We start from the raw sequence: 24,209 nt of genomic DNA on the forward strand, positions 1-24,209 counted from the left end.
TCCAGGATAGGCATGTTACCATCTCCGGGGATTTTGCCGGTAGTGTTGCCCTACAGTTCCACCACTAAAGCTCTAATACCTTTCGCTGACTGTGTTTCTGTTTTGTTTTAATGGGATTTATTAAGCTCTTACTATGTGCCAGGCATTATACTATGCGCTGGGGTAGGTGCAGGCTAATCGGGTTGGACACAGTCCGTGTCCCACACGGGGCTCACGGTCTTAATCCCCATTTTACAGAGGAGGGACTGTAGAGACAGAGAAGTGAAGTGACACAAGGCAGACGTGTGGCAGAGCCGGGATCAGAACCCAGTTCCTTTGGACTGCCAGGCCTGTGCTCTATCCCCCGAGCCTCGCTGCTTCTCATCCTCTGATAAAGATTTGGATAGGTTCATGGGCAAGTGCCTCAGAATGGGTTTTGAGAGGGAAAAGTGAAAGTTACAAGAGGGTACAGCCATTTCCCTCAGGATGGACGGCCAGGAAAGCAGCAGTTATATTGTAGTCTGTCACTCGTGCTGGAGTCAGCCCAGTGGATTGCTGGTCTGCCCCAATAATGTAGTGGCCCATCTTGAACTGGGATGTTCACCGAGCAGGCCACCGACGTCCTTTCCGTGCTTTAAGGGTCACCCATCCAACCTGTAATTCACCATCCAAGACGAGCAGCAGGATGCTTCAAGAGCCGTGTGACGGTTGCCCTTTTTGGCGTCCATCGTAGTGGTTTTGCAGTTTCCAGCTAACGTCCCTAACCCTCCGTCAAGGATCTCCTCGTTGGCCATTCGCTCGGTCCAGCTGCTCGTGAACTGCCTGCCCCCCAGCTTCTTTGGGTAACCAGCTTCCCCTAAGGGATGTTTACAGAAGAGTTCCTTTTTGCTGGTTTTGAATCTCCCACCATTAAGCGTCATCGGTCGTCCCTTGTTCTGTCATGAGATTTGGTGAGGAACAAGTCAGCGTTTGCTCGGTTCACGCCCTTCTTGATTTTGCGTGCTTACATCTCTCTCTCAGCTGCTCCCTTTCCAACTGAAATCCCACCAGATTTCAACCTTTTATTGTAGAATTGCTTTTTTTAAATGGTATTTAAGTGCTTACTACGTGCCAGGCACTGTACTACGTGCCAGGCCCTGTACTAAGCCCTGAAGTAGATGCGAGATTGCTTTTGCTAATAAAGATGAATTGTGTACAGTCTACATATTTCCTACTCTCTCTGTAGGTGAGGGCCTTGTCTGTGTGGGGCGAGGGAGAGGCTTGTGCTCCTAACACTGACTCCTTCCTGATAGTTATCTAAAGGACATTGTGGAAATTGGAAGTTGAACCGCAGATTTTGATATTTAGCGCTGGACTTTTCAGAACAAAAATGTAACGGCTACAAAAATCTCGAGAGAAGGTGACATCGGCAGAGAGAAGCCGAATATAACTGGGAAGATTAAGAGCAGATCATAACAAGAAGATGAGTTTTGAGTTAGGCAGGAAGAAAAAAATCAGGGCACAATATCTCACCAATAGAAGGGGCTTCTGAGGAAAATTAATGAGGGAAAAATGTCGATTAAAAAATAAGCATTTCTAGTCATAGAGGCCAGGAAGAAATATCTCCTGTATCTTTCTGGCGGTAACTTGGGGGAGAGAGGCAAAAGAGAAGGTCTTTATCTTTTAACAGAAGCATTTATGGTTGGGAAAGGGAAAGGAGAATCATGGATATTTATCTGTATAGTTGCCCCACCTTTTGCTGTCATTTTTGCAACTTCAGAACAGTGGAGAGTCTGTTGGACTTTAATTCTAGCAAGAAGGGGAGCGGGAGAGGAGAAGAAAAGAAAGAGGAGGAAGAGAGAGGCTGAACTCGGGTCTCTTATTTCTGTGGCACTCTTCCTAATGCTGCGCACGATAGGCATTCATTCAATTACGGTATTCCCCAGCCTCCCACGCCCCAGCCTCCTCTTCTTCCCACCCCAGGGAGTTCCCCACATCTCAATAAAGAAACTCTGCCTGGAGCCTGTATCGGAGGAGTTTAGCATTTGGTGTTTCTGTCCTAGACCTTTTGCTTTCCTGGTTCACGCCGCTATCACTCGAAAATCGAGGGTGGAGTGGGGGAAATGAGTGAGGGAGTGGGAAGGGGCAACTTTGCAAGCAAATACTTAATTTGGATTTTACTCGCTCTTTCTTCGCTTGCTTCTGTAAGCTCCCAAATTTGCAGTGAGTTACAGATGGGAAAGCCCATTGCTTCATAAATAAAAGGCTAAAATTGCTGCTAGCATTTGAAGGTCAGAGTAAATTCTGGGTTTCTGAGGGTCCTGAATTTGTGTAATTTCCACCAGAATTTGTTGGAAGTAACATCTCAAACTAGTATCCCATTTAACCGAGGAAATACTTGTAGGTTTTTTTTCCAACTCCTGATTTCCAGTGGTAAGAAAAGGAATGGAGCACTATAAATAATCTCTAGAAGCATATGGATTGAACTGTTGCTCTTCTCATTTTCTCCTGGTCTTCCCCTCTCAGGAAACTGTCAGTTGTACCCTTTAAGGCTGTTAAAGGGTGACTCTCAGTCGTTTTTGATGTCAGGGGGTGAGGGTGGGAGTCTGTATTTAGGAGAGGTTTGGAGGAGGGGTACAGATCCTCTCTTCCCCACCCTCCCCCCAGATAATCAGCGACGGGCTCCATAAAAATCTCACCCTTCGAGCACCTTCTCCGGCAACTGTTCGCTCCGTCATCTTCTGCTTCCCTTCAGAGTTTCAGTGCTATACCTACTCAAGGAGGCGTCCCCCCAAAGTGAGCGCCCACTCCCAGCTCATCCCCGTCGGTCAGACGGGAGAGGCATTTTAAGGATAAGCCCTCGAGACAGATCTCCCCGAAAACGATTCCACGTTCAGCTCCGATTTCCTGCCGGGCCTAAGCGTTTGCACCCTGATAAATCCCATTGCCCAGATGAATGAGATTTCCGGTACTGGCTGTTCCGTCGCGGGAGGTCTCTCCCTTTATAAATAGCGCCCAGTCCCAAGCGGGCGCGTGTCTTCTCTCCTCGGCCGATCATCAGCTTAAGCGCTTCTTTCCCCTGATGCAACTCGGGGAGATACCCTCTGGCATTTATCCCAAGGGAATCCGGGCAGCGTACTGGGTACCATCGCTTACGAGACGTTTTCTTGCAGTGGGTCGTCTTTATCGTGCAATTAGCATTACTTGACGCAAGAAGTATCTACGTGCACGTACTGTTTCCACTACCTGTGGACAGGAAGGTGTATACGGTATATAAGATCATTCACTTCAGTAATCCGTTAGGGATAAAGTTTAGTACCCCCTCAGCTTTTTACAGTTTGGGCAAAAATCAGTCTGTTCTTGAAAATGTGATTCCATTTACTAAAAATCGATCAACGGCATTGCACCAGGACCTGATTCTGATCATTTTTTCTGTCTGCTTTTTTTTTTCTCTCTCCCTCTCTCCCCCCCCCTTTTTTTTCTTTTTGGAGGACTGGATAGCTTTAGTTAAAGCTGCAGCTGCCGCAGCAGCAAAAAATAAGACCGGGAGTAAACCTCGGACCAGTGCAAACAGCAATAAGGATAAAGACGAAAGGAAGTGGCTTAAAGTTCCTTCAAAGAGGGAAGAAACCTCAACCTCTGCAGCCATACAGGAAGCTGAGAAAAAGGAAGAGTCGTCTACATCTAGTGAAACGTTTGGTACAAATCGCGTTCCACTCCTTTTCTAAGCCTAGTGAATGTAGATAGTGCAGACGGATGTCATCAGCTTCTTTCTTGCTTCCAGAGATCGAGCTTACACAGGGGTATAGTATTAGAGTTTAGGGTGTGATTCCCCCCGACAGTGTCCTCTCGGAGAGGCAGGTCAGTCGTATCCGAAGGTAGACCCGTAGGAAGGTTTCTCCTTTGCCCTGATTTCACTTCTTAACCACTGGAGCAACTTCGACTTGAATGCTTTGGTCAATGCTTTTGTATTTTGTTAAATACTCTGGCAAATATGGGGAAAAGGGTACCAATTCTTCTAGTGTTCTTCTAGTTGAGAAGCGGCGTGGCTCAGTGGAAAGAGCCCGGGCTTGGGAGTCAGAGGTCGTGGGTTCAAATCCCAGCTGTGCCACTTGTCAGCTGGGTGACTGTGGGCAAGTCACTTCACTTCTCTGGGCCTCAGTGACCTCATCTGTAAAAGGGGGCTGAAGACTGTGAGCCTCACGTGGGACGACCTGATTACCCCGTATCTACCTCAGCGCTTAGAACAGTGCTCAGCACATAGTAAGCGCTTAACAAATGCCAACATCATTATTATTAGTATGGCATCGAACCCGTGCTGGGGAAGCGGGGAAGCGCTCTCCGACCTCTTTCGGGGCTGTCACCCCGTCGCCGAGTTGGGTTCCTGTCCGTCTCTGACCAGAGAGGATTCGAGTCCTCGTGACAGATCAGTCAGGCAGCGGTATTTGTCGAGCGCCTTACCGTGTGCCGAGAACCCTACTAAGCACTTGGGAGATTATGGTATAACAGAGCCGGTAGACACGTTCTCTGCCCACTGTGAGTTTACGGTCTCGAGGCCAGTTGGAAGCGAGCGGGCAGTTTCTCCCACTTGAAACCTGAAAACCTTCCCTTGGTGGGTCAGCGGCATCCCGGGGGGAGAGGCCTCCGAGTCTAGAATGTTGGACGTTGCATTGTTTTTCCCCAAGCTGTTTGTTGATGTATGTGGATTTTGATTGTGTAGATAAACTCTTCTACCTGTGTCTTGTATTAAAAGTAGGACTCCCCGTAGTGAACGTTCCAAAGATGGTTTTTCCACAGCCCGAGAGCACCTTATCCCACAAACGGAAAAGTAATCAAGGCAACTCGTTTCAGGCAAAGAGAGCTCGTCTTAACAAGATTACTGGTAAAGGATGATGATTCTTTGTGTGTGTGTGTGTGTGTGTGTGTGTGTGTGTGATTGTGAGAGAGAGAGAGATTTCTGGTTACAAAAAAGATGTGGATCTATCCAAGGTATCTCATCGCGGGGGCGTTGATATTACTGGGATGTGGACGTGCCGTCGGAGTCACTAGCCAGTACAGCTGTGTTTTCAGCAGCTCCGTTCTCAGTCAGGGAGCGTTAAGGGGCGTGCTGAGTGCTAGCCATCCCCAGCAGGCCGGCAGCCAGATCCTCTTTGCAAGGTTAACCCACCGCTGCCGGTCTCTACTCCAGAATAGCTGTTCTGGGAAGGTCAAAGCGCCACCCCAGCGTGTTTGCCTTCCCTCCTTATGTGGGAGGAGGGAGGAAGCGGTGGCGACAGCACGTGCGGCCCCGCGAGACTGAACGCAGTCATCATCTGAGAGGGCCGGCGGGGTGACTGTAGATGTCAGCAAACGGTTCGTAGTTAGCAAAATCCGAAGCGCCGCAGGGGAAAACTCTCAACACGTTAAATCGTATACACTGAGCGCTTGCTGGGTGCGGGGCACTGTACTAAGTGCTTGGGAGAGGACACCGTTCCCTGCCCACAATCCCCTCTCCCCTGCCCTGATCCGTGTGTGCACTTGCCAAAAGCAGTGGGAGTCTGGGAGAATGCTGAGGAGAGAGGCCGACTGCTTAACTCTTCATTGCCTTTCCCGTGTTGACTTGTAAACTAGCTCATCGGGTAGTGGGATAACGTGTTCTGCCCTATATTAAAAACTGAAAACGGAAACTCTTGGAGCAGAGTTTCTCGTGGTGCAGATTGAGGCTGGGACCTTTCCTGTTCAGAATGCTGTGGTTGAGAAGAGAATCGTGTCGCCGGGAAGAGGGGTTGAGGAAAGAAAAGGGTGGATGTAACCTGTTGTCTCCCCAAGCTAAATTTCCATTTTTCTAGTCAAATGCTAAATGGGCAGTATGGTCCGCAAGGAAGCGGGGGCTCGTGTTTGCAATAACGTCTCCCGCTCCATCCCTGGGAGAAATGGTTCCGGAGGAAAGACATGGTGGGAGAAGGGGATTTTGGTCTCAGGCACGAGTGAAACGGCGACTCTCGGCACTTTCCTGAAAAGACTTTCTGTGCGATTTTTTTTTTCCCCTCAAGGTTTGTTGGCATCCAAAGCCGTTGGGGTGGATGGTGCGGAGAAGAAGGAAGACCACCATGAAACAGCTCCAATCCTGGAGCAGGTATGAATCGGTAGCATTTGATTCTTTTGCAAGCTTCTCACTGGAGTGAGATGTGGCCATGTAGTGTCCGCGCCGTTGAAATAGCCCTTTCGTTCAGGAACGGGAAACGGTTCACTGGATGAGGATGGGTTTCTGTTTCCGCTTTACCCAGATGTTGAAAAAGAAATCCCAGCAGTTGCCCCAGTTCACTTGAGTTTTCATTCAACTGGCATTAGATGCCATCTCCTGCCAAAACCAAGTTCAGGAGAACGACCTCCTCAGGACCACCCCCCCCCCCGGACCCCCCCGCCCCTCAGTGTAGCGGGACCCCCTGCCCGTTACTGGCTTCGGCAAGGACCCTCAGTCCAAATCCTTTTAATTTGTCCAATCGAAACAGGGTTTGGGGCATCGACGACAACTTCTTTTGTAAGAAGTTTCTTTTTCTATTGTAAGAATTGGTGATGTTTGCCTTTATGTGTTTTCTGAACTTTTCGATGAGCCATACTTTCTGGCCAGGGTTTATATTTTAATACAAAGAAAGGGAGAAACGATTTTAAGGGCCCGACCTCAAAGCTTCCGGGTGGAGGAATTTTCGAGCAGAGGTTGCCAGGATCCGCTCGGTCCCCGTCCGACTCCCACAGTTGCCGGCCACAGCAAACCGTGCCCGCCTCCACACTGTGAGGGCTCCACTTGAGAGGCCCGGTCGGGTTCCTGGGTACGGCCGTAGCCTTAGCCCTGGACTTCCTTGGTTCTGCCGTTTCAAATCTGAGCCTTAATGTAGTTTGAATAAAGCGTTTTTGTACTGCTTTCCTCTTTTCCCCTCTTGGATTCACGAGGGAAACTTAGGAAGGCGTATCCTTTCCCCTTAGCGTATGCCCACCCTAAAAGAGAACCCGACTTTAATTTCTACTCTGTTGGGTTTTGAGGGTTTTAGCCCAGGCGGATGAGGTCGGAGTATTTTGGTGCCTCTCTCGCGATCCTGTTCTCTCCGACCGAATAGGCTATCCCTGGAACCTTATCTGCCGTTCCTGTTTTCCCATAATGGTTCGACCGGACCATTAGGATGTCAAGATTTTTGTCCCCACCTTCACGTGGTATCTTTTCTTATGTATCACTCTTGTTGTTCAACATCCCAGATTTTTGCCTATTAAAAATACTGTGTATTTTTTAATCAATGCGTATAGTATTCTCAGTATGCAATGAATCAGGGACGCGGTTGACATGATATTTCCGGAGGAGTCATTACGATGTCAATCCTTTATTATGCAGAACCCCCGGGAACTTGAATGTGATTTCTCCCCCGCCCCCCATTATCTAGGCTGCATATAATGCAAGTGTAGAGTGTGATGATGGTTTTGATGAAGAGCTAGGAGGGGAAAAAAACAGCTTTTAAAGCTATGTAACTTGGCTGTTTCTATTTTTATGGTTTACCAAAAATGGAGGGGAGGGTGGGTCTTTCCAGTTCTGAAGCGGAAAGGCCCAACAAATTATAGAAAGCATTTTGAGTTAGACGAGTATTTTAAAAAGCATCTGAAAAAAAGCCATCCTGTTTTTCTCCCCTTCTTTGGCCTTAAACGGACTTAAACACAGAGCGTTTTTCCAGCCGAGGCTACGGTTTTCACGCCCGTGACAATACTAATGACAACGCCCAAGTTTTCGGGCACTTAATATGACTCCGTGTCGGAATAGGGGACAGGCTCGGCCCGGCGAGATGCTCCCGGCCTTGGCCGTTGTCTCGGTGGGTAAGATAAAGCCGAGACTTTTCGACGGTGTGATTTCTAGTCACCCAGACAGACGCACGCACGGGCCCCCAGCAGCCAGAAAGTGCAGACCGATTCTATTTTCTTTATATTTTATAATGGAAAGAAAAAGTCAAGGGTTTTGAGTCCTAGACCCCAGACTCTTCACTGAGATCCAGCAGCCGATGAAATGGTATCGAGGCTCTACCATGTTAATTACTTTCGAACAAGCTCCGCAGTAGACGAAAATCAATTCAGAAAGTTTTTTAAGCTGTTAATTTGTCCTTGTTAAAAGGTTTAAGCACCTTATCCAAATATTTAAGTTTTTAAAATCTTGTTGAACTTTGTAACTGGAGAGTGATGGATGCTGTAGTAACAATGTCTCTCACATATGTGAAGATGAACAATAAAATTGTTTATTTACAAGTTACGACTCCAATTAATTTTCCGGTAATACCTCTGATGATCAGCGTAGGGATCCATCGGGGTTTGTGGAGTGCTCACTCAGTCGGCTAAGACACGTGCTTAAGTGACCCCAGTCACAGCGGGACTCCACGCACGGGAGCCAGTAGGCGGAATGTCCAGCGGGCCATCGAGGATGGCCTCCGGAGGGGTCAGCTGCGTGCACACAGGGCCCGCCGGTCGGCATATCTGTCCCCACGGCCGCCCGGGACGGCTGCGTTCCCGTAGAGAAGGGACGCTCGGTAGTCTTCCAAGAGGCCTCACCCCAGAGTTAAGACGGCGGGTACTAAAAACTCTCGCGCCTCCCAACGCCAAGGCTTCCCAGTCGTAAAGCCCCACTGTGGTTTAAAGAGGAGCGAGAGCACCGCGCTGGGTATCCCAATCCGAGCACGGGCAGTGCCCTCCTTCTTTTAAAGAAGCGACGGTCTGCCCCAAGCGTCTAGGTTCCGCCCCGGTCCAACGCGGGTGCCTTGGGTTGCCCAGCGTTTAATCGGAGGCCTTGCCGTAGAGCACATTCTTCAGCCAGAATGAACAAGGTGACCGTTTCTGAAAAATCCAGAGAGTAAATTAGGCTTAAAATGTTCGGATGCAAAGAGGACGAGAGGGGGAGATTGTTTATTCCAGAAATCGTGACCTGTTTTGTTTTCGGATCATATTTTCCTTTTTTGTGTTTTTTCTCCCGTCCACTTTATCGCCTCGTTTCGTTACTTTCTAATTAGTCTTTTAACCCCGACCTGCTGGCGGCTCAGATTTTCAGCGGCGGGTTAAAGATCGTGTGTCGAGTCGATCCATTTGAACATCATTTCGTCGTTATGATTTTTCCTTAAAGGGAACCTGTCAGCCTCCTCAGACTCCGTATAATGGAAATTAAAATTAAAGTGATCGTCTGAGGAAAGTTTCCAATTGAAAAAAATGGAAGGCTCCAAATAAGTGAAAAAGCACTGGGCCTTTTCTACCAAGCATAAGTTTGACTGCATTTTAAAATGCCCGTTTTATACCGGCAGTTCTCCGTGGGTATTTTGTTTATCTTTGCTGAGGGCATTGGTTGGTTGCCATGGCCCAGAAGTCAAGGTAAATTAATGTTTTTGAAGCATAGAAAACGGTAAGTAGAACGTTGCTTGGAAGGGTCGAGAGAGGGTATTGGTAAAGGAGACAAAAAGAAAATAGTCCTTAATGTAAACTGCAGACAAAGAATTGACAGGGTCCCTTTAAAGATGACCTATTCAACTTTTCTTTGAAGTACTCTGTGGGTTTTGTTTGGTTTGATTTTCGTTTGTGCTGGGGAGATGTTATATGTTGCTTAATGTGGTTTTTTTTCTCTCTTTTTTTTGGGGGGGGGGATACTAAAGTTGTTTAACAATCAAAGTAGAATACAAGAACCACAATGAAGAAACTGAAATAAAAGTATCAATTTTTTATTATTTATTCAGGCGATTTCACCTAAACCTCAAAGTCAGAAAAAAAGTGAAGCTGATATTAACAGTTCTGCCAACACCCAGAAACCTGCACTGTTGCCCTCAACTTTGTCTTCAGGGAAGGCTCGCAGCAAGAAATGCAGACTTGAATCTGGAGATTCTTCTGGGTGTCTAAAACCCCCTAAATCGCCACTGTCCCCAGAGTTAATGCAAGTCGAGGATTTGCCGCTCGTTCCTCAGCTTCCATCTTCAATGCTAAATAAAACTAGTGAGCACAGACTTTTTAAAAACAAGTTACTTTCTGATCCTGTTAGAAATCAAAAGGGAACTACTTTGGGTGCTAGTGTTACTCTTGCTTTTTTACAATGCTTTCTGGAAGAAAAATTGAAATAAGTGGGTGCGAGAGGGAAGGCTCAGGCTCATTTTCAAGAGCAAATCACCTAAGATTTGAGGGTGGATTACGGGGTGGAAACCCTTCCAGTGGTGGAGAAGTCGTGCATTTTGTCGTTGGCGGTGCTCCTGCAGCTCTGAGAGGAATGGGGAGCACCCACTCAAAGGCCTGATTCATTAAAAAAACACCCACACTCACAGACACCCTCCACAACAGTAAGTCAAAAAGAAGACCCAGCTGATTGGAGGTGGATCTTTTTTTTAGCTTTTCACCTCTGAGCATTCCCTGGCTCAGTGATTATACTTCCTTTCCTCACCTTCCTCTTCCCTCTGTGAATTTTTCCCCCTCTTTATCCAAGTTCTGGGACGAGTCTCAGTTTATCTGGTGGGAGAAAGAGACTACAGCAGCCCATCCAGGAATGAACAACACTTAACTGGTTGCAATCGGAAGGCTATTTTCAAGCGACCTCTTTCTCTGGCAAGAGGGCTGAACCCTCTGACCCCCTCCCCCCCCGGCAAACCAGCCTTGGAGGTTCCCCCAGTTTTAAGAGCTGTGAATTTTAGTTTCTAAGGGAAAAGGTTAGAGAATCTTTTCTGAGGAGATCATGTTCCTTTAGATTGCTAGCCAAAACTGCGCTATTATATGGGAGAACTGGAATAACCTTCTGGATTGATGGTATTTCAAAGCATTGGCAATACCTTGGCCCTAAAAACTCCTCAGTCTAATTGGCCTTAGCCTCCTCTGCCATTCAGTTGTCCCCTTTCCTTAAAAAATAAAACTTTCAATTTTTAATTTTCCAACTTTTGGAGAGGTAAGAAAAATGAGAGTGAGAGCCTCGTAGTATAGTATATATATTTTATATGTGTGTGTGTGTGTGTGTGTGTGTGTATTTGGGGTGGCCGTTCCCCTAAAATACCATCAGTAACCATTGCATTATCACATGGCAGTGGTAAATATTTTTCTCTGGAGACGTTCAGGTCTTGGAGATGTGGCTAGGTGGCAGAACTTGATTTTATTTGCATTTTAAGTTCTTGTAGACCAGCTTTTTTCTCTTTTTTTTCCCCCGTTCGAATTGAGCTTAAGCTCCTAAGTGCTTTCCTCCTTTTGGAAAGGTTTTGCCTTCTCCCTCTATCCTCAATGTGAATATGCCACATCAGTGATTTCTAAACAGGCAAACTGGCCTACATATCGCTGAAATCTTGGCCACCATGACAAACCACCCCCCCCCCAAAAAAACACCCAAACTGTAAATCATGAAGGCAAGTTAGTTGAATAGTCAAGTCTTGCCTATAAAATACACATGCGGGCAAGGTAGAGGGGTGGGTGTGTGTGTGTGTGTGTGTGGCTTTATGTTTTTATGATGAATCAGACCCAAAATATCCAGAAGACTTCAGTTTTCTGGAACAATTTCTGTGCTTTCACCTGACAGGGCTGGATCTTCTGTACATTTTGGAGTAAGCGGAAAGGGACAACTGTTTTAGGTGTCTTTCCTTTAAATATCAGAGCAGAACAAAGCACCACTGCAACACAACATGTGATGTTCTGATGGTCCCAACTGAGATGGTCCCAGTCTCCGTTGTTTTACAAGTCAGAACTTCTGAAATAGTTGATCGTTCAGGTTGCCCTGCTCCCGAGGGACTCATTTCTCTCATTGTTGAGAGTAGATGCACACAGTTAATTCCTGCTACGGTCTTTAACTATGCTAATCCCTCCCACGTAGCGCACGTTCATGACAATGAATTGGCTGTATTCCACTCCAACCTTGACTATTGACCAGTGGAGGTGGAGAAATGTCCCCCCGTGAGCCTTTCCGCTGGTTTCACCCTTAGTTGTTCCTTGTGGGGCTCAGCACCTGTAGTGGGGAGGATGTGAACAGATAATTAGAGTACGTCCCTCCTTTAGCTTTGAAACTATAAGATGATCCTGGCCTATCTGTGCTTCGTGAACATTGAAAGATCTCTTTCTAGGTCCATCTCAGCCAGTGAATCCCCCTAGACCTTCCAAACATAGCGAGCGGAGGAGAAGATCACAGCGTTTAGCTACTCTGCCGTTGGCTGATGACCCAGTAGAAAAAGTGCCTACTCCCTCTCCGATCACTGATGGAAAAGTGTTCTCCATCAGTGCTCAAAGTCAACAAGCGCCATCCATACCGGAGGGTAATGTATTTCGATTTAATTTGGAACAAACCAGAAAAGAAAAAAAAAGGGCGGAGGGAGGGAGAGGGAGCCTGTAGTCTAATGCTCTGCACAGAGTAAGTGCTCACTAAATGCCATTGATTGATTTGAAAACTGACTTCCTACTTTTCCTGATCACGTTTTAGACTAACCCATCCACTTGTGTGACCCTTTTAATCCAAATTGATATTTAATGCATTAGTTTCTCTCTATTAATATGCTATTACATTCTTTCTTTTATGTAGTACCCGGTGTTACTCACATATCATTTGAGAAGCTCGGACTCTGTCTCCCTCTTGACTTAAGCCGTAGTTCGGATGTTACGGGATCATTAACCACAGAATCCTCTTTCCGTAACGAGTGCCCCAGTAAAGAGAAGGAAGAGATTCAGATGATTGCATATCATTCTTCCAGAGCAGTAACTGACGGAAGAATAGCTTCAACAGCGTCAGGTAAATAGATTCAGTTTACAAACAGTTAGGCCTAAAGCTACTCTAGGGTATGTAGAATTATTTTTTAACAGTTTGGGTGGGTTAAGAACACGGAGGGTGCGCTTTCTCCACAAGATGTGGGGAGTCTGTTCCTCACCCTGCCCACCGGTCCCACCGAGCGGTCCTGGTCTCTGGGTCCTTCAGAGTTTTCTGAGTTTCTTCGGTTATCGATTTCCGGAAACCCTTTCGTTCCACTATTCTCCAAAGCATTCTTTCTATTTAAAGTAATATCTGTAAATGGAAAAATGCAGCACCATCTCTAACATGTCTAGCCTGTTTAGCTCTCCCGGGTATTGTGGCTGTATTCTCTAGTGTGTTAGGGTTATGAGCTAAGTACTCGCCCTGCCTTTCCGACGACTACCTTAGTTCCTTCCAAAGGAGTCGTCAATGGCCTTTGTACCGAGTCGGTGACAAAATCTCTCAAAAAAGCAGAGGATTCATGAATAAACACATCTACCAACTCTGGCATATAGTACTCTCCCAAGGGCTTAATACAGTTCTCCGCACAGACCGCTCAATAAATAAACGATTGATTGATTGATATACCTAGATTTGAGGAAGGTGGGTCTCTCTGACTCACCTCAAGAGAGCAGTTCTCATATATCCCAGCTCTGCCCCTTGTCAGCTGGGTGACTGGGGGCAAGTCACCTAACTTCTCTGGGCCTCAGTTACCTCATCTGTAAAATGGGGATGAAGACTGTGAGCCTCACGTGGGACAACCTGATGACCCTGTATCTCCCCCAGCGCTTAGAACAATGCTCTGCACATAGTAAGCGCTGAACTAATACCCACATTATTATACCTGCTTAAACATGTCCCTGTCCTGCTTGAAGAGTTTATTACGGGGCCAGTCTGCCTTTATGGCCTCTCTTGGTTCTATCAAGAAAATGTCATTTGGTTGTGGGGAAGTAATTGGTGGTCTTAAGGAAGGAGACCTCAGTAAGATGCAAGGAGATATTTTGGGAATGTAGCTTCTGCTAAAAATCTCTGAGGATGTGATTGAGGAAAGGAAAACCTCAGCCTTCCCCCACTGGGTTCCCCAAGGAGCCCTCCTGACTCTCGTTATGATGCAAGGAAGGAAAGAAAGGCACTTAGTATATTCTTCTTTTTTTAATTGGGCTGAAAAGCATAAAGAAAGAGAAATGTGGAGTCCTTGTTAGAGACTAGAAAATGTCTCTTTGATAAATATTTTTCTGAAGAGGAAAATTAAAGAATAAATGTGCATCCCTCCACTATAAAAGAGTTTGCTCAACTGAAATTGTGGATATGTGTGTATATACGTACAGAGAATAAGAATAAAGCCAAGTTAATTTTTAATCAAGCAATAATATATATTTGCACACACAGCACATTTTTCCACATTTATTGGATGAAAAAATCCTGAGAGTTTGCTGAAGTTTAACTACATCTAATAAATTTAAACTTTGGAAATTGAGGGTATAATTTAAAAATTTTTATGCCCAGTTCTTGATTATCTGAATGACTGTATAACTATATATATACATATATGTGTGTGTGTGTGCGTGTGTGTGTGTATATATATATATATATATGGAAGGGTTTAGGGTGCCTTGAAATTTAGTGTGCATTTGAAAACTAGCCACATGTAAATGATCTATTATTAATAAGTCTCCCATTTTAGTATATAAAATTACAGTGAAAAATTAGGCTGGACTCTTAGGCTGGGATTGGGAACTGTAGTGATCACAGGGTAACAGATAAAAATGACTTTCAAGTGGTGTAACTCTCCCAGATGACTCACTGAAGTCATCCCAAACTGAACAGACGAAATAAAGAGCATTTTAGTCAACAGACAGCAGAATCGATGGGAGGGCAGGATTTACTGGGAAACCATGGACTCACTCTGTTAACCGTGTAGCTGAGTTGCAAAACGGAACTAAGTCTGGCAGGATTCCAGATCGTTTCAGAAAGAGGAACAGATGTTTTTTTTTCCCTCATAAGAGGCCGCAGTGAATATACATCAGTCCATTTGTGAATTTGGGGAAACTACCCTCAATCTGTTCTGTAAAATGGATGAGCTGTTTTGTCTTAGCCTCGACAGAGATACTCCTGGCCTTCAATTTGACCCGTTGTTTGCCACTTTTGAAATAAAGCTACCTGGCAGAAGATACCTGACGGAAATCTCCACGTTTAGAAATTCTGTGTTAATTATTGGTTCCGTAGTTCCGGGACACAAACTATAACTGCTCCAGTACTGTCCCATTTTCAGAAGAGTGATTTTTCTTTATTTTTTCTTCTCCCTATTCCCCTAACTTGGCACCGCCTCCTGAAACTGGCCATTTTGACCCTTAGTGGGGTCACGTGGTTTTGTAACCCCAACTTTTAAAGCCCTCTGAAAACCATATGTTAAAGAGGAATCCGGCTCCTTAGTGACTTCCATCTGGTCCCAGGGCATCTTAGGGATGCACTGCTTTGAGGGTGCTCCGCTTTCTCCCTGTCCTCGAAGCTTGACTCTCTGAGAAGGGAGAGAAAACGGGCAGACGTTCTCATCCCGAGTAAGAGACTGAGAAGAGTGTGAGGAGGGAAGAAGGGGTCAGATTGTGCTAATGGGTTGGAATATGTTAATTAGATCACAATTTCACATTTAAATGGCAAGCATCTGGTCTCCAGTCCCTTTTCGGTGCGGAACCTATCCAAGCGTGAAGCAGCGAGAAGCGGTAGAGCACAAGCCTGGGAGTCGGAAGGACCTGGGTTCTAATTCCGGCTCTGCCACGTGTAAGCTGTATGACCTTGGGCAAGTCATTTGACTTTTCTGGGCCTCAGTTATCTCATCTGTATAATGGGGATTAAGAGTGTAAGTCCCATGTGGGACATGGCCTGCGTCCAACTTGTTTAGCTTGTATCTGCCCCAGCGTTTAGTTCCCGGCATATAGTAAGCACTTAACAAATGCCATTTTTTTTAAAAAAAGTGTGGCAATTGCTTTTAGAAATGAGATGAGGAAGACCTTTTTGCTTTTAAATGATTTAAATTGCTTGTATTCTGGGAATTGACCCTTTTTGGAAATTTCCAGGCAGGCCACGAGAGAAGTGTCCGATTGCCAGGCGACTCGGTCATTCACTGGCATCATCGCTTTGCTTTCTTCTGAGAGAACGTGCCACTTTAAATGATGCCCTTATTGTCCCTAGCCTCAAAACTTGGACCATAAGAATCCCGAAACCAAGGTTGGGCATAGTTAGCGTTCCTCAAGTCACAGATTATGACCTGAGACCCTCTTCAGACTTTTGAGATCAACAACTGAGCTCCGCGTCGTATTCCGTATGACGAGGAGGGGCGATTTCCACATGCAACCCACTCTGCTTGGGATTTAGCGATTCTCGATCCAAAGGAACAGCGTGCTCTGTGGTCTTCAGCACTTAGTATAGTGGTCTACAGGTAGTAAGAGCTCAGTAAGTACCGTTGATTCATATTCTCTCTCCACGTTCCCCAGACTGTTCTGCGGTACACTGTCTCCCCATCTTCTACCAGCATACGTGTTTTTAGCTCTGTAGGCATTCACCCAAACTTGCCACCAAAGCCCTCCTTCCTGGTAGGTGACCCAAAGAGAATTCAGTTGGCCGGTTTCAAGGGAGGCAGGGGACTGTCTCAGGCCACTGTTGGTTATTTCTTGTAAGGGTGAATTGGAGTGGAAGCCTTGATCCAAGTCCAAGGAGCTTCTGTTTCAGAAATGATCCTCCTTGGCACGTTAATGACTCCAACCAAACGGCCTGGATTTGAACTGGGCCCAGGAGACATATCGTGGATTGTACAGAAGGCTGGAAATCCTGAGCGGATTGCCGACCTCTCCTCTCCCTCTCTCTGGAATTGGATTTTCTAGCTGTGCTCTAGACAACCCATTGCTAGTCCTCGAGCTCTTTTGTTTAGAATAGCTGTAACCCTCCTAGCAAGCTTTGAAGACTAAGGTGAGATGCGGGGCACGTTTTAGAAAGCTTTTCCTATCAGCTTAGGAGAGTTCTGTGTGAAAAGAGGGCCCTCTGAAATTTTCACCTTTGCTCTGACAAACCACAGGCTGGAACTTGGAGGTGACCGAGGGAGCGATAGGGCCATGGTCAGATTTCACAGAGTAGTCAGGTCGTTCCCAGGGGATAGAAAGAGACTTCTGAAAAGCGGCCCTCAGCTCACCTAGGTCTTCAACGCTTTCTAAGAAAGACTCGGCAAACAAATTGGAATGACCTCAGCTGGTAAAGAATGGTGTTATTCCATTTGTTTGCCCAGTGTCCCGCCTGGGCAGCACTCAGAGCCACTGGGCTACTGGTGAAGAACAACCAGAGCCTCCAGGAAGATGTCAAGGTCGAAAAATCCTCCTCCCAGCTAGAATTATCAGACTCCCTTGGCGACCATCTCAGAATGGCTGAGTCCATGAAGATTGGCAAGCGAATGGACCGCTTTACCCCTCCAGGCCAGACTTCAGGCTCACTCAGAGCTGTCTTACCCACCCAGCTCAGACTAGATCTGGTCTGTGTTTTAAGATAGTTTCCAGGGCTGTTGACCCAGCACCTTTCTTAAGCATTGTCTGTGATTTTTTTTTAAAAAAGTCATTTTCTTTTCCCCATTAAAGGAAAAAACTAAAATGTTTTATCTTTTTTTATAGTAAAGAACACACATACACACACAGACCCCAGCCCCCCGCCTACCGTCCCCAAAGAATCTGTTGTTGATTTGGACCAGGGCAAGCTTAACGAAGGTCCTCTGCTGCTTGAAGGCCTTGTACAAGGCTAAGTGATTACTCAATCTCCTAAAGCAGTAGGGATCGAACTGAACCTGGCCCATCCGAAAGAGCAGTGGGAACTCTCCCGTCACCTCTGCTGCTCTGCCAACCTCACCGTGGAGTATTAGGAAACCGTAATAACGTAAAGAGGCACGGTCATCCTGTGAGTACGATTCTGCTGAACTCAAAGGAAGGTTTTAACCTTATCCTTTTGCCAGCGAGGGACCAGAGGGACGGCGGGATTTGGGCTGCGGCGCCATTGCCATCTCTCTCGTGGTTAAGCCCGGGGTTTCGTGGGGGTCAAGGAGGAGAGGCGGCAATGCTCCTTTGGAACCGCAGGGCGTTCACGGGTCTGACGCTGTGGCCTCGGATCTGCCTCTGTCGCTGCCAGAAGGGCTCTCAGTGCCCCTTTCATCCTTGGTCCTGGCCTCCCACTGTAGATCCGGTAGCACCGATCGATCCGTTCGACTGTGCCGTTGACTTGGCATTTTGTAAGGACGAGGCACAGGGACGGGAAAATGGAAATTTGGAGATTCCCCGGCTCGTCGGCTCTAGCCGGCTTTTCGAGAAGTGAAAACTCCCGTCGGTTGAAAGAGTCTTGTCATTCTTTCCTTAGCTTAGCGGAATTGGCATGTTATCAGCCCTGGAAATGGTCTGATCACCAGGCCTTGTTAAGTAGGTACAAGAGCAAAAATTAAGGACGAGGGAGGAAGGATTTATGTGTTTGGAACTAATAAAATCACTAACGTCATTCTCACATGCCAGTAGAATGTGTGTGTCTTAACATCGAAGGCTTACATCTTTGTTTTGTCTGTGCGGTTAAAGAGGGAAGAGCTTGTTATTCACTGGATGTAAAATCGGTCCATCTTGGTCCTTTCTCGGCAACAGTGTGCTCTTGGCTATTTTCAGGATCTGTCGTATGGGGTCAGGTTAGCCGGAAAAAATGCCAACAAGGGTTGGGTCAGGCATCCGGGGATTAACTGTGACCTCACGATTTGGAGTTCTACTGGTCCCCCTAATTTTGAAAAAGTGGGACCCAACCCCCAGACATTTCACGGGAGGCGCTGATGACCTGCTCCTTAGCACTGAAGCGGGGAGTCACCCCAAGCTGCGGTTGACTTGGGCTCTTGTTTTAAAGCAAGCCTTCATCGAAACTTGGGATGTCACCCCCTTGTCTTCAGCCCCTTGTCCTACGGATGTGCCTCTCGGCTGGAAGCTCCACAGCCACAAATTGTGCCAGGAGGTGACGGAGAAAATTAGCCTGGCAAACTTCTTTGAGCTCAGCGGGTGCGGTGGGAATTTGAATTTAAGCATACGTGTGCTTACACATACGCACACACGTGAGCCTTTCCAAGGAGACAAACCCCAGGGTTTGGTTCATCCCGACCAAGTAGAAATGAAAAAAGCCACTAGTTTAATGACTTTTAAATTGAGCGTGGGCTAATCATTTTGCACGGTCATGACAGGTAAAGAAGACCATAAGTTATCGCACAACGAAGCTTACGTGTTGTTTTGTTTTTCTAACACACAGGAATGTTGAAAATGGAAAAAAAGGTGAAATTGGAAGAGAAAAACTCCTCATCGCTGGGTATGAACAGAAAATGATATTTACACCAAAAAGCTAAGGCTAGAGAGCCATCTGGCTGTGGGCGGGGTGAGAGAGAGAGAAAAAGAAGCACACAGGTATAGCCTGGCCCCTGTTTTTCACCTGCCAGGCTCTTCTAGGTGTCAGTGCTTAACGTATAAAAGCGTGAAGGGGTTATCTTTCCAAGTATTTTCTTTGGCCTCTTCGCAGGGGCCTATTAAGTAATCTATTGGAAAAACGAGGAGAATGGTCTTCCATCAGTAAATTGGGCAATTTATCATTCTGAAACAGTCCCAGAATGCTCTTCCAGCAGCCAAAGAATAAAGCCGTTTTGTAAACAAGGAAACAGAATTAAATTCATGGCAGCTGAAGACTTGCAGGCTATGTATCCAGCCCAGTGTAACGTAGGAGGCGAAGTGGAAGGGTCCACTTGATGGGGGAGAGAAAGTATGAGAGGGCCTTAAAACCTAATTTCGCGGTTATAACTGGTCCTTGCCAATCACGGTTGTTTCTATTTTCTGGTCGTCACCATGGCCACCGTGGTATGTTTTGCATAACCACAGTTTTCCATGGCCGTGTGAAGCGCTGTATGTCACTTTCAGCGAGCTGAGCACTCATTTGCTATCTCCAGCTCTTCTCGTAGTTACTGTATCTTTAATTAGAGAGAGAAATATAATTCATATACATAGAGAGCTGTCCTTCACTTTTGAAGGTAACAGTACTGCCAGGGAAAGCCTACTGTGTCTACGAGTCTAGGAATTCCATTATCAAAATATATTTCCTCAATTAGTGATGGCTCATTTTAAGCCTAGAACTTGAAAGTATCTACCAACTCTGTTGTATAGTACTCTCCCAAGCGCTTAGTACGGTGCTGTGCACACAGTAAGCGCTCAGTAAATATGATTGACTTCATTGTCTTTTTTGATGTAGGTGTCATCTAGCTGCAGTTGGGTTTGAGGACTGCACGTCTTTTTCTGTCACCTTAAGGAGAAAAGAGACATGTTTAATGACCTTGTTTTGTTTACTTAGTGCCTCTTTTATGCTCAGCTGGGTAGTCAACTCCAGTGGACAATTAATGAGAAGTAAATCTCTGCATGCTTTAAAAATTAAATTAAATGTTCACATGCCTTTTCAGGGAAGCCACATAGAGTTGAAAATCGAGCTGCTTATGGAATTACATTCTTGGTTGAGCACCTCGACTTAAAGGGAGAACCTTTAAAATTTTCCAGGGACCATTTTCCCTGTTACTCTTTGTCCTTATTAGAGTATGTAGTGAAGATAGTGAAAATATAATAATAATAATGATAAATGATGTCTTCTAAGCATTTATCGTGTGTTAAGCTCTAGGGTCAGAAGACCTAGAAATCTGGGCCCGAAGCCATCCGAATTAGCCATTCTCTTTATCAAGCTAAGATTTTTGTTTTGGGTGTTGCTCTGGCTTTGCAGTAAGATTAAATTGTATTTTTATACTCAAGTTGCCAAACAAGGTTTCATTTGGAAGCGTAGAAGCCACTCTGTCAACTTGTGAGGCTTAGCTCCTTTCTTCACATATTAACATTCCCCTTCTTCAGAAGAATCTCATTAATGTCTGGGCGGATTTGAGGGTGTCGGGAGTTAGGCCTTCTCGACTCTACTCGGGAAAATCCCTTCTTATATTCCACTAAGCTATTCAGGAAGTCTAGGCTCATGGCAGTGAATGGGTTATACTGCCCTGGACAAGGGACTGGAATAGCCACCTACACTTGAATGTTGCTTTCAGAGTAACTTGCAGGGACTATTCATATAATTGGGGAATGGCTGGTAAAATCTCCGATGTCTTCATTCAGGTAAGAAAAGAGACAAGGACAAGGAAAAAAAGGAGAAGAAAGACAAAGACCACTACAAACCGAAGCAAAAGAAGAAGAAAAAGAAGAAAAAGAAATCAAAACAGTATGGTGAGTTATGAATGAGTCTCAATCAGATCTCAGGGAACGGAACGAATCCCGTCCAAACGTTAACCGTAAAAGTCAGTTTCAAAGGCGGCCCCGTCCTCATTGGCATCGGTCTTTTCTTCGTTTTTGCACACACAAACGACTGCTGACTTGTATGAGCTTGGAAATTTGGGGCGTCGCCTCTATCCTGTGAGTCGTGCACCCAACCGAGGACTCCCAAGGCCCCGCTTCCCCGTCGTGACCATCTTCTGAAGGCCCGTTCATCTGGAGTGGCGGGGGGGGTGGCGTCTCCTCAGTGGCAGAACCCTGGGCGATCGGGCCGAGTCCAGGTGTCGGGGCAGGGGAGCGGGAAAGAGGCGGTGCAGAGCGGGAGCTGGGTAGGAAGGCTTGGCCTCACACAGGGCTTCCCTGCTGAGAGGTTGTTCCCGGCAACAAGGAGGAGATTGCGAATTCTGTTGTATGGTACCCTCCCAAGCGCTTAGCGCAGCGCTCAATAAATGCCGCTGATGGATGGATTGACCGGGATTTCAGTTAAAGCAGAACAAGTCTTTAGGCCGATATTGACTTCGCCAGGATGAGGGGCGGCTTGTCTTGCGTGGAACTGGGTGCTCATCCCGTTAGCGTCAGGATCCTAGCCATTTTTTGGTCCAAGACGAGGCGGTTGTTGAGTAAAACACCCCAGCTCAAGTATTCTCTGCTTTTACGATGTCTCCTTTGATGGCCGCGGACCTTATTTAAGTGTTCTTTGATGCCTTTGTGTTGCAGACTATTCAGACTACGAAGATAATTCTCTGGAGTTTTTGGACAGATGCACCTCTCCTCTCACCCGGTCCTCTGGGAGCTCTCTGGCTTTGAGAAGCATGTTCACAGAGAAAAATTCATCCTATCAGTATCCAAGAGCAATTTTGTCTGTTGATCTTAGTGGAGAAAGTATGTGCACTTAATCGTAGAATGTTTCTTTCTTGACCGCTTAAGCTAATCAAATGGGAAAGGTGAACCCAAAGCTCCATCTAGTTTAAAATCCTGGCAAAACAGAGAAAATACCCTTGGCCAAAGTAGTTGCGAGTCTGACCCGTGGACGGAACTCGGATTCCCGATGAAGTAGTGAGCGGATTCTCCTTGGCCCCAACATCTGGGAATAGTTCCCCGGCCGTAACTCGGGCCCAGAAGACCAGGCTGCGTCGGCAGTGCCAGCAAAATACACTGTTGCCTCGGGGAGGCCGGGATGGGAGGAGTCACCCTAGGAGGCCGAACTTTGCCGGTCGGGAATGAGGAGGGCTCCGCGTTCCCTGTTGCAGCCGATTTGCGCTGGGAAGCAGTTCAGCCCGCCTCCTTAGCGTCCTTTGGAATGGGTTCTCGGCGGGACGGGTTCTCGGCGGGGAGCCCTGCCGTTGCTTCGTCACTTGGGGAGGTGGATTCATAGTTCGAGGGTGCTCGGACGCTTCCGTACCCAAGATATCCACGTGGTACCAAAGACCGTGAGCCAACGTCAGAGGCAGAATGGTCCAAGACCCTTACTGGATTGGCCCAGAACCGTTGCCGAGGTAGTCGTATTAACATTTAACGGGCAAGTCGTCTGCTTCCCGTTTGAGCTTGGTGCCTTTTACGAGGATGATAGGCTAGCTTTAGTCTACCTCAGCTTGCCTACCGTATTCCCAGGGATCGAATGACTCACCCTGTAGCAGCTGGGCCATTTCACGCAATGCCCTAGCTGTATATCTGTCTTTGTGTGTCTCTCTTTCTCCCCTCTACCCCAACCCCCCCCCCCCCCAATCAAAGGCAAGAAGCGCTTGAATCAATTGCTAGAAATACTGAATCGTAGTTTCCCCCTTGGAGTGTCTTCCTTCGGCTATCTGCTCAGTGATTTGTCTCTTTTTTCCTTAACCCCTCCCCTTCCTCGAAACCATCTGTCCTTATAACATTTAGGTGATGTGCTAGAGCGTGCTAACTGGAAAATGTACTTAGGCCATTTGTGTATCTTCACTAGACTTGTCGGATATGGAGTTCCTGGATGATTCTTCCACGGAGAGTCTGCTGCTGAGCGGTGACGAGTACAATCAGGATTTCGACTCCACCAATTTTGAAGAATCTCAGGATGAAGACGATGCTCTTAATGAGATCGTCAGATGTATTTGCGAAATGGACGAGGAGAACGGCTTTATGATTCAGGTAACGCTAATGGTTCCTCCCAGCCCAGGGACAGTCGATTCACGAATCCGGATCCCGGGGTCGTACGGATCCTGTTCTGGTTTTCCTACATCTCTTCAGGCACGTGTCAGTGGTCGGTCCTGTTGCCACTAGGGAATTCGTAAAGATCGGAGCCAGATCTGCCGATGCTCCTCGCCGGCAGGGGATGGGGGACCTTGTGGTTCGGGATCTGTGTCTTCCCTGCGTAGTTAATCTCTGCTCGCTGGGAATTGGCTGCCCAGTTGCCGGGGGTGGTTAAGGCAGCCAACAGCTCTCTTCCTCAGGGACCACAGGGTTTTTGGTTCACTGTAGGATCATTCACATGTTCCCCGAACCTGAATACGGTGTCTGTGCACTCTATATGCTCGATAAATACTGTTGGCACGGTGACTTCATTCCACGTTGGCAGCTGTCCCCGCCAAGGCTTCCCAGTAGCTCCGTCTGAGATCTGCTACCAGGAGCCACGGCCCTCAGGATTCATGCTCATGCTCGCGCTTTCTCTCCTACTTTCTCTCTCTCTCTGTCTCTCTTTTTCTCTCTTTCATTGAACTCTCTTAGACTGAGTCACTGAGTGATGTCTAGTAGAGGCCTCAGGCAGGCAGAGGTGAGAGGGAGGAAAGCAGTCAGTCCCAAGATGATGGCCTCTTTCCCTCGTCAGAGCGCCTTTGATCCGTGACCATCCAGGTCATATACCTTTCCCCGAATTCCTCCAATGGGGAATGTAGAGGTTTTGAGAGAAACTGCCCTAGCGGTCGCGGGGATGTCCCGCCTTCCCTTCTGCCTTCTGTCCGTCAAAACCAAGAGCGGGAGAGTTTTCAGGAAGCTTCGGACTTGTCGGAATCGTCTTCCGGGTGAGGAGATCGGTCCGGTTATCTGGGGAGTGGGTCAGAAAGCATCACCAGCTGCCGTGAAGAGAGAGTTCCGGAAAGAGGCAGCCGGCCCGGCCTCGGTGGGTCTGAATCCGTGGCTTGGTTCCCGCCCGTGAAGGGCGAGCGCCCGGCCACGACAGCCGGGCCTCGTTGGAGAGGGGCGGCGGGGTCTCTAAACCATGTCTG

At 47.0% G+C, this 24,209-nt stretch overlaps 1 protein-coding gene across 11 annotated transcripts in view; it reads left to right on the plus strand.

The window, feature by feature from the left end:
- PHF20L1 (PHD finger protein 20 like 1) overlaps window positions 1–24,209 on the plus strand; it is a 53,982-nt gene that overhangs the window by 23,129 nt on the left and 6,644 nt on the right. For 6 of the 11 annotated variants that reach the window (XM_029061982.2, XM_029061981.2, XM_029061985.2 and 3 more), the window contains 10 exons: window positions 3,450–3,657; window positions 4,712–4,840; window positions 5,991–6,073; window positions 9,684–9,936; window positions 12,027–12,215; window positions 12,479–12,685; window positions 18,983–19,039; window positions 20,863–20,970; window positions 21,733–21,897; window positions 22,955–23,136. In XM_029061982.2, coding sequence (XP_028917815.1) covers window positions 3,450–3,657; window positions 4,712–4,840; window positions 5,991–6,073; window positions 9,684–9,936; window positions 12,027–12,215; window positions 12,479–12,685; window positions 18,983–19,039; window positions 20,863–20,970; window positions 21,733–21,897; window positions 22,955–23,136 — 1,581 coding nt within the window. The remainder of the gene's footprint in view (window positions 1–3,449; window positions 3,658–4,711; window positions 4,841–5,990; window positions 6,074–9,683; window positions 9,937–12,026; window positions 12,216–12,478; window positions 12,686–18,982; window positions 19,040–20,862; window positions 20,971–21,732; window positions 21,898–22,954; window positions 23,137–24,209) is intronic. The other 5 variants (XM_029061984.2, XM_029061987.2, XM_029061989.2 and 2 more) reach the window with 3 other exon arrangements.

The sequence above is a fragment of the Ornithorhynchus anatinus genome, chromosome 4 (genome assembly GCF_004115215.2).
Source record: "Ornithorhynchus anatinus isolate Pmale09 chromosome 4, mOrnAna1.pri.v4, whole genome shotgun sequence".
NCBI lineage: Eukaryota > Metazoa > Chordata > Mammalia > Monotremata > Ornithorhynchidae > Ornithorhynchus > Ornithorhynchus anatinus.